Here is a 16115-nt window from a genome sequence, read left to right on the forward strand (position 1 = left end):
ATTTGTTCTAAAGCTGCTTTGGTGGTGCTGAATTCTCTTCGCTTTTGCTTGTCTGTAAAGGTTTTAATTTCTCAGTCAAATGTGATTGAGATCCTTGCTGAGTAGAGTAATCTTGGTTGTAGGTTTTTCTCCTTCATCATTTTAAATATGTCCTGCCACTCCCTTCTGGCTTGCAGAGTTTCTGCTGAAAGATCAGCTGTTAACCGTATGGGGATTCCCTTGTGTGTTATTTGTTCTTTTTCCCTTGCTACTTTTAATATTTTTTCTTTGTATTTAATTTTTGATAGTTTGATTAATATGTGTCTTGTTGTGTTTTTCCTTGGATTTAACCTGTATGGGACTCTCTGTGCTTCCTGGACTTGATTAACTATTTCCTTTCCCATATTAGGGAACTTTTCAACTATAATCTCTTCAAATATTTTCTCAGTCCCTTTCTTTTTCTCTTCTTCTTCTGGGACCCCTGTAATTCGAATGTTGGTTTGTTTAATATTGTCCCAGAGGTCTCTGAGACTGTCCTCAATTCTTCTCATTCTTTTTTCTTTATTCTGCTCTGCAGTAGTTATTTCCACTATTTTATCTTCCAGGTCACTTCTCCGTTCTTCTGCCTCAGTTATTCCACTATTGATCCCTTCTAGAGAATTTTTAATTTCATTTATCGTGTTGTTCATCACTGTTTGCTCTTGTTCTTCTAGGTCCTTGTTAAACGTTTCTTGTATTTTCACCATTCTATTTCCAAGATTTTGGATCATCTTTACTATCATTATTCTGAATTGTTTTTCGGGTAGACTTCCTATTTCCTCTTCATTTGTTTGGGGTGGTGGTTTTTTGCCTTGCTCCTTCATCTGCTGTATGTCTCTCTGTCTTCTTATTTTGCTTAACTTACTGTGTTTGGGGTCTCCTTTTTGCAGGCTGCAGGTTTGTAGTTCCTGTTGTTTTTGGTGTCTGTCCCCAGTGGCTAAGTTTGGTTCATTGGGTTGTGTAGGCTTCTTGGTGGAGGCAACAAGTGCCTGTATTCTGGTGGATGAGGCTGGATCTTGTCTTTCTGGTAGGCAGGTCCACGTCTGGTGGTGTGTTTTGGGGTGTATGTGGCCTTATTATGATTTTAGGCACCCTCTCTGCTAATGGGTGGGGTTGTGTTCCTGTCTTACTAGTTGTTTGGCATAGGGTGTCCAGCACTGTAGTTTGCTGGCCATTGAGTGAAGCTGGGTCAGAGTTGGAGATCTCTGGGAGATTTTTGCCATTTGATATTACGTGGAGCTGGGAGGTCTCTTGTGGACCAGTGTCCTGAACTTGGCTCTGCCACCTCAGAGGCACAGCCCTGACACCCGGCTGGAGCACCAAGAGCCTGTCATCCACATGGCTGCTAGTGTTGGAGGGTCTCCTGCTGAGGTGAGGGGAGGCTGTGGCTCACCATGGGGACAAGGACACTGGCAGCAGAAGTTCTGGGAAGTACTCCTTGGCGTGAGCCCTCCCAGAGTCTGCCATTAGCCCCACCAAAGAGCCCAGGTAGCAACCATCACTTTTTTTGATGCACAAACTATGACAAATTTGCCCAGCAGGAGACCCTTCAAAGGGGCTCCTGTGTCCTTTTGACACAATCTCACTAATTTTTTAATGACTCACTGCTTTATGGCACAACAAGGTACTCAATGTTCACTTCTACTTTCCCAGCCCAGATCTAGAATCCTGGCTCCTTTTAGTGGAGAAAGTATGTAGAAACTAAGATATGGGCACACTGATATTGGTAATTCAAATTTAACACTACAGGGATTTTCCCTTCTTCTTTTATTTTATATTTATATCTCCTTTTCCCTGCAGTGAAAATCCTATAACACCAATACATTTGTTTTATTCCATAGTATAGCAAAAACAATCTCAGAATTTCAATACCAATATTTCCACTAACAACAAACCCAGAAAGTAAAGTTTAAGATTTCTTTACAGTTCTTTTTGTCCTCTCACTATACTTCTAGTATAGATATATATTCAGAATATGATGTTCAAACTTTACTGAAATTATTATTTTCTCTATGTGGCTATGTTATCAATTTTATACTGAGTTAGCCACAGTTGTTTCTGTTTGTTTTCAAGTTGAGACAATTGAAGTATGTTATATGTTAATCCAACAGAAGCCTGAAAAATGAAGCCTGAAATGAAGTATTCAACCACCAAAATTTCCCCAGCAAAGATGAAGAGCTCAGCAGGCAAAGCCTTGGTAAAATCTCCCAAGTTGAGAAGTAAGGACTTAAGCCTTTCTGATTGTTTTACACACTATTTTTTACCTGTTACCAAATCTTTATTATTCCAATGTTTATACATTCTACCTTACCAAAAACTACTAAGAATACAAGAGCTGAAATTGAAAGGGATGGCTCATAAATGTGTAACACAGTCAGTGCTGTTTTGTTTTGTTTTGTTTTGTTTTTTGCGGTACGTGGGCCTCTCACTGTTATGGCCTCTCCCGTTGCGGAGCACAGGCTCCGGACGCGCAGGCTCAGCGGCCATGGCTCACGGGCCCAGCCGCTCCGCGGCATGTGGGATCTTCCTGGACCGGGGCACGAACCCGTGTCCCCTGCATCGGCAGGCGGACTCTCAACCATTGCGCCACCAGGGAAGCCCAGTGCTGGTTTTAAACAGACTATATCTGGCCAACTTTTGCTTATTTGATATATCACAGAACAGGAGTGGCTCAGATGACTTAAACCTGCTAATAGTGATAAACGTAATTATGGCCCTTCATATTAACCCCTTCTCTACCCATACTTCCTGCCACCAAATCCCAAAACCTTTTTCCCAGATTTCCTAACAAAAATTTAAACGGACCCACTTTTATTCAACAAACATTTATTAAGACCTTTGGTATATCGAGCTTGTGGTCTTGACTTGAGACTTCTGATAAAGGAGAGAATAACAAGCAAATATATTTGCATAATCCAGGACCCAAATAAAGCAGAATTGACCAAATGATGCTCAAGTCTGTCCAATTGCAAACTCAAAGGGTTTGGAATAAGTTGAAAGGTAACTAAGTCAGGTAGTAGCCTTACCTTTAAAATCAAAGGACTATTAACATCTTTGATTCTTAAAATTACTTATCCTAGAAAAGAATTATGCAAATTTATTCTCATGTTTTTCATTTGAGAGCAGTAACACAAAAGAATTAACAGAGCTCTGGTGGACCAGAAAGAAAATACAGCATGAGAAATGGTAGTGGGGACTGGCATATCTTTGTCCTTTGTGCTCTTCTGCATTTCCCTGAACATTTTAGGCGAGAAGAGAAAGCAGTGTTAAAGAATATCATTTCTGTCTCCCTGAGGCTCTGGCCTACCCATGCTCTTCTTTTGTAAGTAGGAAAACCAGTAATTGGACTGTGGTTTCTGAATCACCAGGAAATCACAGCTAAGTTAGTTCTTTTATTTATGTCTGAGTCAAAATGCTCCTTGCAGGAACAGTGACTCATTAGAAGTGACTCTGTGTCTCCAAATTCCCTCTTAATAAAAAATGAATTTTCTTTGTACCCTAGGAGATGTGGGCTCTATGTAGATACTGGAATGAGGGAGGGAGCAGGCTGGAATATACATCAGAGTTTCTGGCATTGATGGAAAATGAAAATGTAACCCCACCTGTCGGGGTTCAGTGGCCCTAACTGCTTATTTACACCATTCAGAGAAACAATGATAAAGATAATCCCAAATCTCATCGCATTATTTTTATGGTTCCTTAGCAGATTTTCCCTTCCAACAATATTGGCTCAGTTTAATACTATAATTGTCATTATTTAAACACTCCTGGCTAAAATTTCAACAGATCCCTGTGTGGTGTGTGACAGGTATGAACTGCTTTTCAAAAATGTCACATCTTATTTTTCTATATAAACTGCTCTGAGCCCCCAAACAACAAAGTTCATTTTAATTCCTTCTCCTCCCCTGGGCTAGCAGGATCTTACACAATCACAAAGCCATAAAACGCAATACTCAACCACTACAGGTATCCATACAGTCAGGTCCCACATGAGTTCTGGTCAGCACCAGGGCATTTCACCTCTAGTGCCAACAGGGTACGGGACTTCATGAGCTAGAGGAAAGCCTCTCCCCAAACTCATCTCCTTCCCCATTTCTAGGAAGCTACTCCTCAGGGTCAGGCCATTCTCCTCTGTTAATTCCTCTCCCCCATATCCATCAACCCTTTCCCTGCCCTGAAAATACAGTGTCCTTATGTATCTATCCAGAGGTCACAATATGGGAGCCCTGGGACATATCCATCCAGCAGGAGTATTTTAGTTGGCCTGAATAGTATTACTGTTGTTTTTTAATTGAGACAACATTTAAAAATTGGGAGATTTTGCATAAAAGTCTGAATGTGTGGTTTCTCTCAAAAAATCTGAAGATCTAGCAACAAATGGGCCCATATCCCTACATGACAATAGTTGAAGGTAGAACTGAGTATGGATCACACCCTTTAGTTTGCAGCTCTCCACAGAAGATCTTCTGTTACAGTGAAGGAGCTTTCACTTTATCCTGTGGACAGTAGGGAACCAACTGAAAATGTTTAATTGAGGAAAAACAAGACATTTTTATTTTGGAAAGACCATGTTGGTGGTAGTGAAGATAGAGCAAGCAGGCAAGAGTAGAAATAGAAACTGATCAGAGGTCTACTGCATTCATCTTAGGGGTCTGGTGATGAGGGCCTGACCTAAGATGGCAGAATGGAAAGACTAAAATTCAGATACGTTCAGAAAGTGAAATCAGTAAGGTAAACCGAATAAATTGAAGGATAGAGAGAGGGGAAAATGGATAATTCTCAGCTTTCTGATTTAAAAATTGGGCAGATAACGGCAGATAGAGGTACTGTTTTTAAAGATAGGGAATTATGGAGGAATATATTGGGGGTAAAAGATAAAGAAGTTGTTTTTTTATTATGAGTATATTTGCATTTGGGGTATGTGTATGTCATTCAGGTAGAGATGTCCAGAATTCAGAAGGCTCTACATAGATAGAAATAGACATGTTTTAAGGTAACTTTAGTCAAAATGCCCTGTGGCATCAAAATTTCTGTAGAGAAAGAGCAACAGATATAAAGCTCAGGAGACAGACCAAAGGTAGAGTTACAGTTTGGGGAGTCATCAACATAGAAAAAGATGATTGAAGTCATTGGAGCAAGCAAGATTGCCCAGAAAGAAAGCCTAGAGTGAGAAAAAAAGGCAAAGGACAAAACCTTCAGGAACACCAGCGTTTTAGGATCAGGCAGAGAAGGAAGAACTAACAAAGAGACAGAGATGGACTGATCAGAGGGAAACAAGGAGAATCCAAGGAGACAGCTGATACAACAATAAGGGAAGAAGGGTTCAAAGAAGGAAGTGGTCCCCAAGTCAAATGCAACAAACGGGTCAAAGGTAGTAAACAGGGCAAAGAGACCTTGGTAAAATTAGTGTTTGGGGAAAAAATGAAAGATGAAGTGATTCCCTTCTGTAGTTCCTGCCAGCTGTGGTCTGGCTCTACAAAAAGATTTCCAGGCCCATTCCCATTTACTCACCAGAAATGCCTGAGGGATTTCATCATGCAGTTGCTATGATGAAACTGTTTATGAGAATTTCCTTAAAAGCCATATAAATACACTGCCCTCAGATATCAAGCAGGATGGAGACACAGGAAATGGCAACAGCCTTTTCATAAGTTTGAGCTCGCTTTTTGACCCTAGTGGAACACTCTCTTCTACAGAGTTCCTATGGCCATGACCGCTTCATGCTTTCCTCCCAAGAACACAACCCTCACACCACAGTTTCAGCTGCCCCGAATACCAAAGTATACCTTCTTCCAAACTCTCCCAATGTAAAGTATTTTAAATACTTCAAACACAGTCATCCCCCAAGGAATTATACCTAGTGTTTGTCTCACTAGATGCTAGCCCTTACATTCACATATTTAGCCCTCAATTCTCTTTTTCTACATCCATAATATTTCCCCAGTGCTATGACCCTCACTTCTAACTACCCAAGACCCATATCCTCCTCCCCAAAGAGTCCACTCTCAATATTAGACATACCTGGCATGGGATGCCTCATGGGATGCTACACATAATGAGAAGCATACAGGAATGAGCATGCTTAGAGCATCATCTTATGCCTTTTAACTCTGAAGAGACGATGTGATACAGTATAGTGTAAACCCTGACAGGTGGATTTTGTTTTTCTATTTTGTAATGCAAGTGCCCGACTTAAGCTTTGATTGCTGAGGCATGCACTTCAAAGAGGTATCCACTACAAAGAGGCATCTACTTCAAAGATGGCTATCTCAAATAAATACATGGCCAGCCACAAGACTAGATAAAGAAAAGGAGATCTTGGTTGATTTTCATAACTGTCCATTTGGACTACTTTCTTTTTTTCTCTTCCCACACTTTAAATTCCTGCTTTTATGTTTTAAATTCACCAATAAATAGTGAGCTCTCGCTATCCTAGGCTCCCACCCTCAACCCCAATAAAAGCAGAACCCCACACCCGTGTACCCTCTCTACCTGTGACTTCTCTGTGGGGTCCCAGATATGCAGTGTAATTTACAGATCCTATAATTAATTAACCTTTATTTCTTCAGTTTCCTGATGGTTATTGCTGAAGGTCATCTTGCAATCATAATAAGAACCTTAACAGCCAGTCCGAAAACAACATTGGTTATTGACAGGCTAAGACCAGCACAAAACATGCAATTAATGACATATTGTATTAAATTAGTTGTCAGGATACCAAGTTCAGTGTTGGCTCTGGCACAGCTTTGTAAATTATCTTTGCACTATATAAATGTGAGATACTGTAGCTGACATATCTGTATTATAAAGGAATATTAGGGATTTCCAGGGTGAATGAGTATGATTTAATGGCCTTTCCCTGTTCAGACAGTTGAAGATACTTAAAGGTAGATGCCCATCTGAATTGGAAGTAAGATATAGATAATTCAAAACAGTAACTAACAAAAGTTTATTCCACTTAACTTTGAAAAGCATATTAGGAAGGCAAATCTTGAGAATAAAAAAAAAATTATAGAATGGGTCTCAAATCACAAGGAATTATTTTCATTTTCTGAATTACTGTCAATAATTGAAATTTGGCTACATTGCATAAATTGCTTGATAATTCATTTACTATAATGTTGGAAATTGAGATCCTATGACTCAAGTTTTTCTGTTCTATTTGACTTTGAAAGGCTTTTTATGATTTCCAAGTGACAAATTTAATGTTTTATTTGAGATTTTAATTTTTATTTGGATAAATGAAATCAGAATTACTGAATAACTGATTATATTTTTTTTACTTCAACTGATTTAATTTCAGTTTGCATTTTGCTATTCCCTAAAGTTGTAGTGTAGCATTTTTTTTAGATGGAGGTAGATGGAAGCATAGCTTTGATATTAGACACACTTGAGTCACATCTTCTCATCAGACCTGTAACCTTGGGCAAGTGTTGTGAATGCTAAGAACTTCAAATCATCATCTGTAAAACAAAGAGAATAATACCTACCTTGCAATATTATTTGTGAAGGGTTAAAGGCAACAGTATGTAGAATTATCAGCACAGTGCTTGGCCCACTGTAGACACACTAATATTTGACAAGGGAGTCAAAAATACTCAATGGAGAAAAGATGGTCTCTTCAATAAATGGTGCTAGGAAAACTGGATAATAACATGTAAAAGAATGAAACCTAACTCCTATCTACACCACTCACAAAAATTAACGCCCAATGGATTAAAGACTTAAACGTAAGACCTGAAACCACAAAACTCCTAGAAGAAAACATAGGCAGAAAGCTCCCTAACATGGTCGGCTATTTTTAGTATCAATAACCTTTATAGACTATAGTCATCTCTCCAAAATTATTAAAAGTATACTCTAGATAAGTAGAAATGATTGTAGATTTCATATGATCAAAGAGCTCCCGCTCAGTTAGGCAAAAATTGCTATATGTTGGATGTAGATCCACACTCCCTTAAACCAATTTTGAAACCAAAATCTTTTCTAAAGACCTATAGTTTTTCGTATCTCGTTTGACAGCAAAATATGACCTGAACTCATTTGACAGCTAAATCCTGACCTGAATCACATGAGGTCTTTATTTATTTCACTTTATGTAAATTTTCCTGTTTCACTATAAAATTTTTTATTATGAGGTGCTGCCCTAGTCCCTGCTGGGTGTTCTAGGTATATACAATATATGGTCTACATGACAATCTTAAAATGTAATAAACTCTGAATTTTGAAACACAACTGGCCCCAAGGTTTCTGATAAGATACTGTGGACCTGTAGTTGCTTTCTTGGTCTGGTACACTCAGGGTTTGTAAAAGGATAAAGATGGATGGAATGAAATGGTATCACAATTTTTTCAATTGCTCAGAATCCCAACAGAAGGCTGAAGAAGTTTGCCCCATGGTCTTTATGCAGCTACGCTCTGGCCTTAAAATAGAAAAGAAGACCTGTTACTTTAGGAAACAAACCACCAAAAGGCATTCACCAAGAACAGATAAGGAGAAACTGCATTTCCTGATAATTTTTCAACATAATGATGGGCATCTATTTGCCTTCACTTACCACATCAAGATACATAAATTTTTCCCTCATCCAAATTCCTTCTGGAAAAGAGTAAGGATGATGAACTATTTTTTAGCCATTTTCAGAAGGGCATATAGAGTTTTTAATAGCATGGGAGAAATGGTTATGCTATAATATTAAGTAAAAATAGAGGATACAAAATTATAAATATATTTACAATATTTTTATTTTTTTCATTTAAAGGAAGTAAACTAAAATGAATAGTGGTTGCCTTTTGGGTGTTGAGACCATGGGTGACTAGTTTTCTTTTGCCTGGACTCCAGCGGGTGTGCCCTATTGGGATATAAGTGTATAGGAGGTATTGATTCCTTCAGACCATGGGGTGACTGAAATCCTGGGGTCATTCATCATTGTCAGCAAGCAGCCTAGACTGGAAATCCTCAAAGGAGAGATGGGAGAGGGGTCTGCACAGAGTGAGGACTGACAGTCCGGTCTTATTCCTACACCTATCCTGCAGCTAAAACGTACAAAGAGAAACATCTGGTATTCGCTGCCTGTCAGGAGCTGGAACACCTTGGACCGTCTGTGAAGAGCTTCGCCTTCGATAAAACTAGGGTCCAGAAATATACTACAGCAACTGGTCTTCCAAGTATCAAAGGTAAGACTGGTCACAGGGGTGGTGTGAGGGTGAGGAGGGAGGTAAGACACGGACCTTGGAAATGCCACTCCAGGAAGCAGCCCCAAGTCTACAATTTCATGTAAATATATCAGAAACTTCTGTCCATTTGTTGCTGATGTGCCCATGTAGTGGTATCCAAACTAAGTACAGGGTAGTTGCTCTAACAATGCATGTGCGTTCTATAGTTAGCATTCCATTATTATTTTGAAATGCTTGCTATGGATTGGAATTTCATATACATTACTCCTGAGAAAAATACATTATCCTTTAGGGGAAAAACCATATTATCTCCCCGAACTTCAACATTCTGACAATGAAAGAAAAGGAAGAGCTATTATATTTTTTAAATATAATTTCAACTCAAGTATTTTAAATAGTTGTTAAAATGGTTTTAAATTATATCACATACTTGTGCAAATATTCAATATTTAATATTCTTAATTTTTTATATATTATTTTCTTTAGCATAATTCTATACTATAAAGAAAATACGATTTTTTCCTCCAGGACCTATATATGTAGTTTCTAAATCTGCTCCAGTTTACCCCAACATGCTGTAGAAATATTATCATTTTCTATGTGTGCTCGTATATTAAAAAAAAATTGAGAGTACTGCTTTAAGTGTCACTGTTATTTAGCCAGAAGACAGAATGAGGCTCACACCTGCATTCTCCAGGACTGTTGAAAGTCTCTGAGTAACTCCATGCTTTACAGATGGGTATTCACTTATCCATGTCTATCAAAATACAGCCCCTTCTTGCCCATAGTTCCCTAGATCATGTGGAGTCAGGAAGCAGAGGTTTCCTCAGGCAAACTCTATAACTTTTCCAGCTTCTTTCTCCCCACTAAACCCTCCCATAAGCACACTAACATGGCCTACCATGGCCTTCATGCAGGATGCTAGCATCTTTAATCCCATTCAGGTGGCACACCTCAGCCTTTTAGCTACATTAAGCTTGTGCCAGAGGCTTTCATCTGTCCAACAGTGATGGACAAAGTGCAGCTCAAATTGCAGAAACAAACACAACCTATTGAGAAAGTTTTTTTTTAATTTCTAAAAGATTTTTCATGGAAACAAGGTTTTTGAATTCTTAATGACAAGATTTTTACTTGTTACAGAACATTCTGCTTCCCTGAGTACATACAACGATCAATACATTACTTTTGTTTTCGAGGATGGAAATTATGAGATCTATGTTGAAGACTTAGGAAAAGACCAAGAGAAAGGTAGAATATTTCCTTTTGTCTTTAATGATATAATGATGACTAGTAAAGTAAAAAAATAAATTTACCAAACCATAAACAATAGATTAACTCAGACATGGCAAATAGATTTCATGCTATGTGCTAACTCCAATGCATTGGCAGGGGATGCTTGAATATCACTATATTGAGGAGGATTCAGAAGCTTATTCAGGGGGCTTCCCTGGTGGCGCAGTGGTTAAGAATCTGCCTGCCAATGCAGGGGACATGGGTTTGAGCCCTGGTCCGGGAGAATCCCACATGCCACGGAGCAACTAAGCCTGTGCGCCACAACTACTGAGTCTGCGCACTAGAGCCCGCGAGCCACAACTACTGAAGTCCATGCGCCTAGAGCCCGTGCTCTGCAGCAAGAGAGGCCACCGCGATGAGAAGCCCGTGCACTGCAACGAAGGGTAGCGCCTGCTTGCCACAACTAGAGAAAGCCCGTGCAGCAACAAAAGCCCAAAGCAGCCAAAAATAAATAAATAAGTTAAAAAAAAAAAAAAGCTTATTCAGGATTCATCAGGGGAGAAGGATGATACTGAGAAGTGGTATCTGTTGTGAAATGTGGAAAGAGGTACCACATATACTTGCTATCGCTAAATTATCTACTAGGTCTTTCCAGCTTTATCAGTATCACTAAAGTATAAACCCTAGTAAAAGAATATACCAGTGCTATGAACAACATTTTAAATATTTTAATACCAACATTGTTGGAGAATTCCTCAGAATATATTTATACATTTTTAAGACCTTTCTCAAAACCACAGAAGTTTTGCTTTTATTGATATACAATAAAAGAAGAGGATGTTTTCTGATGTTATATATATGTTGAAACTGAACCATTTGATAAAATTGTATCTCACCAAAGGGATTTTATGCATTCTCTTTCAGACAAGGTGTTACTCCGTTACTATGATTCCCAATTCCCCTCAAGTGAAACAGGTAATTTCGAAAGCTGGGTAGCTCTAGTGCTTGAATTCCTAAATTTAGGGTAAAGACAAATCCAAAAATTCTCCATGGGAAAGGAAAGCAGTCTCAGAAGGTTCTCTCCAGCCCAAATTCATGGTAAAAATCTTGGATCTAAGATTCTAAACTGATATACTCCATCTCATCCATTTTGCAGTTTAATAATTAGGATAAAGGTTTGGCTACATTTAACAGAGATTCAGAATAATAGTGTCTTAAGTTATACAAAACTTTATTTCTGTTTTAGCCAGGGCTGGAATGGCAGTTCTGCTCAACAGGTTGCCCAGACCCAGCTCCTTTTCTCTTTGTGGCTCTGCCAACATCCACATGGTTCAAGATTCCTTGCCACCATGAAAATATCCATTCAGCAGGACAGAGGAAGACAGATGTATTATTTGAGTTCTATTTCCCTTTAAGGACGCAACCTGGAAGTTGCACCTGACACTTCTATTCACCTTATATTGCTCAGAACTTAGACATATTGCTACACTTAGCTACAAGAAGGCAGGCTGGGAAACATTCTATTATTACACAAAAAGAGGAGTTGGATATTGGGGGACAACCATCAGTGGCCTTCTATGCAGACAGGGAAGCTGACAACTAGAGCAACACCCATGAGACTCACAATTCTACTAGTATTCTAATAGTATATAAGAAAACTAACCTCTCTCCTAAGGGGACTTAGAATTACCCCTTACTGTCCAATGACTCTTTAGTTTCATCTGGGTACAAGTATTTCTAAGAGATGTGTTGTTGAATGAAATAGTTATTTTATATGACATCTTGGACTCTTTTCCTGGGTGTTAAATTCATTTAAATTAAAATGAGTTACAATTCTTAACTTTATAATTTGCATTTTTTAATTGCAAGAAGGTGGTGGTGATCATCGGAAGTTAATGGTAAACCTGAGCCCCACAAAAGACAAAGACTTCTTGCTGCATGCCAACAGTAAGGAGCATTCTGTGGAGGTAATAGAAATATGCACCTAACTGTCATGACTGACTCTACTCATCTGTGCAGATTTGGGGTACTTTGAAGAAGAAGTTTTGTTTGTGCTATTGTACATAAAACAAAATCAGTTATGATTAATAACTTGCTTCTGGAACATGGAAGGGAGTGAAATGGCATGTGTAGCCTTGCTACTGAAAGTTTGATCTCTGCCAGCAGTACAGCATTGCCTGGGAGCTTTTTAGAAATGTAGACTTTCAGGCTCCCTCACAACTGAATCGAAATCAGCATTTTAACAAATCTCCAGGAGATTCATAGGTACATTAAAGTTTGAGAAGCACTGCTATATAGAATGACTTGAATCCTTTCTATTTGGCTGTAGGAACTACTGTGTTCTTCCAGGAAGTATTTCCTTGTAAAATATGGTTTTCTTAGGCAATTGAAAAACTAATTTTATACTCTGAGACTGCTAAAGGGAGAGTCATAAACATTTCCACATGCCAAGATATATAGATAACATAATAATCTACATTTTAATCATAGGATTCACTGCATTGTCTTCTTCAGTTAGTAAATAGCAGTATTATATTGGTCATGATGAAGAATTATAAACATCTTGAGGAACAAACAAGCCAAAGTGGACACAAGGAAGAAAACATTAAAGTATAATATAGAAGATAAATTATATAAATATATAGAGCTAACTAATATAGCCATGCAAGGTATTAATATAAACTCTGGATGGTAATCAGCATCTCCCTTAACAAAACATTCCTAAGTATATATAATAGTGTTTGGCATATATAACTACTCAATAATAAGTGCTGACCCCTACTGAGCTTTATTATATACCAAGAAGTGTGCTAAAGGTTTTACAAGTACTATCTCATTTAATTCTCACAATAACTCTCTTATGAAGTTATTGTATTGGTTAGGTTTGCTGTGTAACAAACCATCCCTAACACTTAATAACTTAAAATAATAATCATTTTCTATCACTCATGTACCTGTGGGTAAGTTGGGAGTTGACCGATCTAGAAAACTGGCTACACTAAAAAACTGAGGCTTGAAAGGTAAAGCAAAGTGTCCAGGTCTCAGAGATACTACATGGCAAAAGAGAAGTATGAATCCAGAAATACTGCATCCAGATCCATTCATTCTAAGCCATCATGTCTCTCAAAATATACTATCAGTGAATCAAATCAAATCCCCCTACTTTGGCCCTCTGCTCATTTCTTCCCCACCTCCCATCCCCTTCTCAGTAAGCAGGCTTGTTAGAAATATCAAGTTATGAATAATTATTCTCCTTTAGTTTCCAATACAGGGATGTAAAGTTGACTCTGGACTTCCAACTCACATATTGGTTACTTTCTCTCTTGTCTTCCTCAGCTACAAAAATGTGAAAACCAATTGCCAGAACAGGCCTTCTTTGTCCTTCATGAGGAGACCTCCCAATGTGTTTCATTTGAATGTAAGAGCAATCCTGGAGTGTTTCTAGGAGTAAAGGATAACCACCTAGCTCTTATTAAACGAGGGGAACACCCTGAGGATTCAAATGAAGAGAATACCATATTTAAGCTCTCAAACTTAATATGATGGAAAGCTGCGGATCTTGGGTTGAGTAGTCCAAACAGCTACCACTGCAGAAAGGATAAGCGATAAAGAGACAGATAACATGAAGGGAAATGGAATGTTTAGTATGCTGAGGAATGTTTTCCTTATTATGTATAAAAATATTTTTTATAATCCTTCAGTTCTGTTTTTTATTTCCCTCTGTATCACTGCATATTCAGTACAAGTATTGGTATATTAAATAGCATATTGGTAAAGAGATTTGCCAACATTCTGAAGAGATACAGCCTGACCTTTACATTTTTCCTCTTTCAGTCCTGAAAGAACTTCTTCATATTTTGAGCTGAGACCTCTGGGGAGAAGCAAAGGGACTGATCCGCAATTTTGCTTTAGACAGGGATCAATTTAAAGAGCTACATAGGGACATAATTCTCCCTCGTTCCAAATAATAGCCTCAAACACTAGAGCCACTAATAAAAAAAAACAACTGGAAGCTACACAGATTTACCATTTCACAACTGGAATAAAACACCAAGTTTGTAAATACCGAAACTTCAGATGCCTATATAGTTAGACAGGTAATATAAATATGTGAAAAGGCAAGGATAATTTAAAAATTAAGGAAAACAAATCTAGTATTTTAAAAGTGAATAATTTCACCTCTAACTCACTTTTAAAATTCTGATTTTTATAGACTGAGTTAACTTTAAGCAAGGCATTCTTACATTAGAAAGTGAAATAAATTTTAGTTCAGATATGAAATTGAAATTATTAGGAATATCTAACAAACTAGAATATTTTTAAAAGCACTGAGCCACAATATATGTTTGGGCATCCCAGTACCATGGGTTCCAAGTACCATGGGTTCCAAGTACCATGGTGTGGACATAAGTCCTCTAACCTACTAGAGCTTAGACGGGACATAGGATTAACATTACAATTTCAATAACTGGTTATCCTTCATATGTTCTTCTGACCCTGGCTTCCAGGAATCTATGACTTTTGATATATTCATTACCTTGGACAAAATTTCTTCTCATCCTTTCTTCCGACATGCACAAGGCCTTTTGTTGTTTAGCTTCCCAATAACCCTGCTTACTATGGAATATTCACTTGACTTCTGTTCTTTCTCCATTTCTTTTGACCATCTGTGTCCTTCTGCACCCCCTGACCTCACTTCCACGTAACCTAACCTCTGAATGCCAACATTTTTATTCTGCTTTTTCTACCTGATGGTGTAGAATTTTATGTAAACCTATTTATGGCAGTATTCTTCATTAAACATCTTTGTGTTTTATTGCTACTAAGGTACTAAAGTTTATACTCAACCATATAATAACATTTCTCAACTACTAAATAATTTTTGCTTATTTTAAAACCTTAGCAATTTCTACTGTAATTCTTCACAGGTGTAATACTGATAATAAATGACAAACATAATGACAGAATACTTATAAAATGACTTTTTCTGAAAGTGTCGGCTTTTTAATTTGTTGAGATATATTGAATATAACTGTTGATGGAACATAAAATAAAAGAGGCTGAGAATTACTGTATGAGTGCAAACAATTATAGAACAATATATCTTTGATTCATTACTTTGTCAATAATTTTACTATAGAGACAAAAATAAAAGCAGAATCTATATCACTCCCTCTGAAAAACACTAAATGTTGACCATGTGTATCTGTATGATATACTTAAACGATTATTATTAAGTAACCAAATATATCCATTACATTGTTCATATTCTTGAATAAACTGTATTTTTCAAAAGTATGTGAGACCATAATGATTTTATGATAAAATGACTCATATTGTGAAATTCTTAAGTGAAAGTAAGCATACACCAATCCATCAATGTTGGTAAGTGGAGTAGGTCATTTGTCTAATATTTTTGGTGATTCAAAATTAAGTAAGGGGCTTCCCTGGTGGCGCAGTGGTTGAGAGTCCGCCTGCCGATGCAGGGGACATGGGTTCGTGCCCCGGTCCGGGAAGATTCCACATGCCGCGGAACGGCTAGGCCCGTGAGCCATGGCCGCTGAGCCGGCGCGTCCAGAGCCTGTGCTCCGCAACGGGAGAGGCCACAACAGTGAGAGGCCCTCGTACCGAAAAAAAAAAAAAAAAATTAAGTAAGATTTTTCAGAGAAGAGACTGTGTCTTTTTCAC

The 16115-nt window shown here is 38.0% G+C and overlaps 1 protein-coding gene across 1 annotated transcript; it reads left to right on the plus strand.

The window, feature by feature from the left end:
- The first annotated feature begins 2127 nt into the window (after positions 1-2127).
- On the plus strand, positions 2128-15666 carry IL33 (interleukin 33). Its single transcript, XM_027105999.1, has 7 exons — positions 2128-2237; positions 8382-8501; positions 9048-9194; positions 10335-10442; positions 11352-11402; positions 12297-12394; positions 13764-15666. Exons 1-7 carry the CDS (start codon positions 2141-2143, stop codon positions 13968-13970), a joined length of 828 nt encoding a protein of 275 aa, XP_026961800.1. The 5' UTR covers positions 2128-2140; the 3' UTR covers positions 13971-15666.
- The last annotated feature ends 449 nt before the right edge of the window (positions 15667-16115 follow it).

Source organism: Aethalodelphis obliquidens, unplaced genomic scaffold (genome assembly GCF_003676395.1).
Source record: "Aethalodelphis obliquidens isolate GAN/ISIS:26980383/991018 unplaced genomic scaffold, ASM367639v1 scaffold7, whole genome shotgun sequence".
NCBI lineage: Eukaryota > Metazoa > Chordata > Mammalia > Artiodactyla > Delphinidae > Aethalodelphis > Aethalodelphis obliquidens.

Bases quoted from the DNA above. Each gene is read 5' to 3' on its own strand.
- IL33 (XM_027105999.1), top strand. From the start codon at position 2,141: ATGAAGCCTGAAATGAAGTATTCAACCACCAAAATTTCCCCAGCAAAG. The intron at 2,238-8,381 runs GTAAGGACTTAA...TCAATTGCTCAG, and splicing joins AAAATCTCCCAAGTTGAGAA to AATCCCAACAGAAGGCTGAA. The intron at 9,195-10,334 runs GTAAGACTGGTC...TACTTGTTACAG, and splicing joins TGGTCTTCCAAGTATCAAAG to AACATTCTGCTTCCCTGAGT.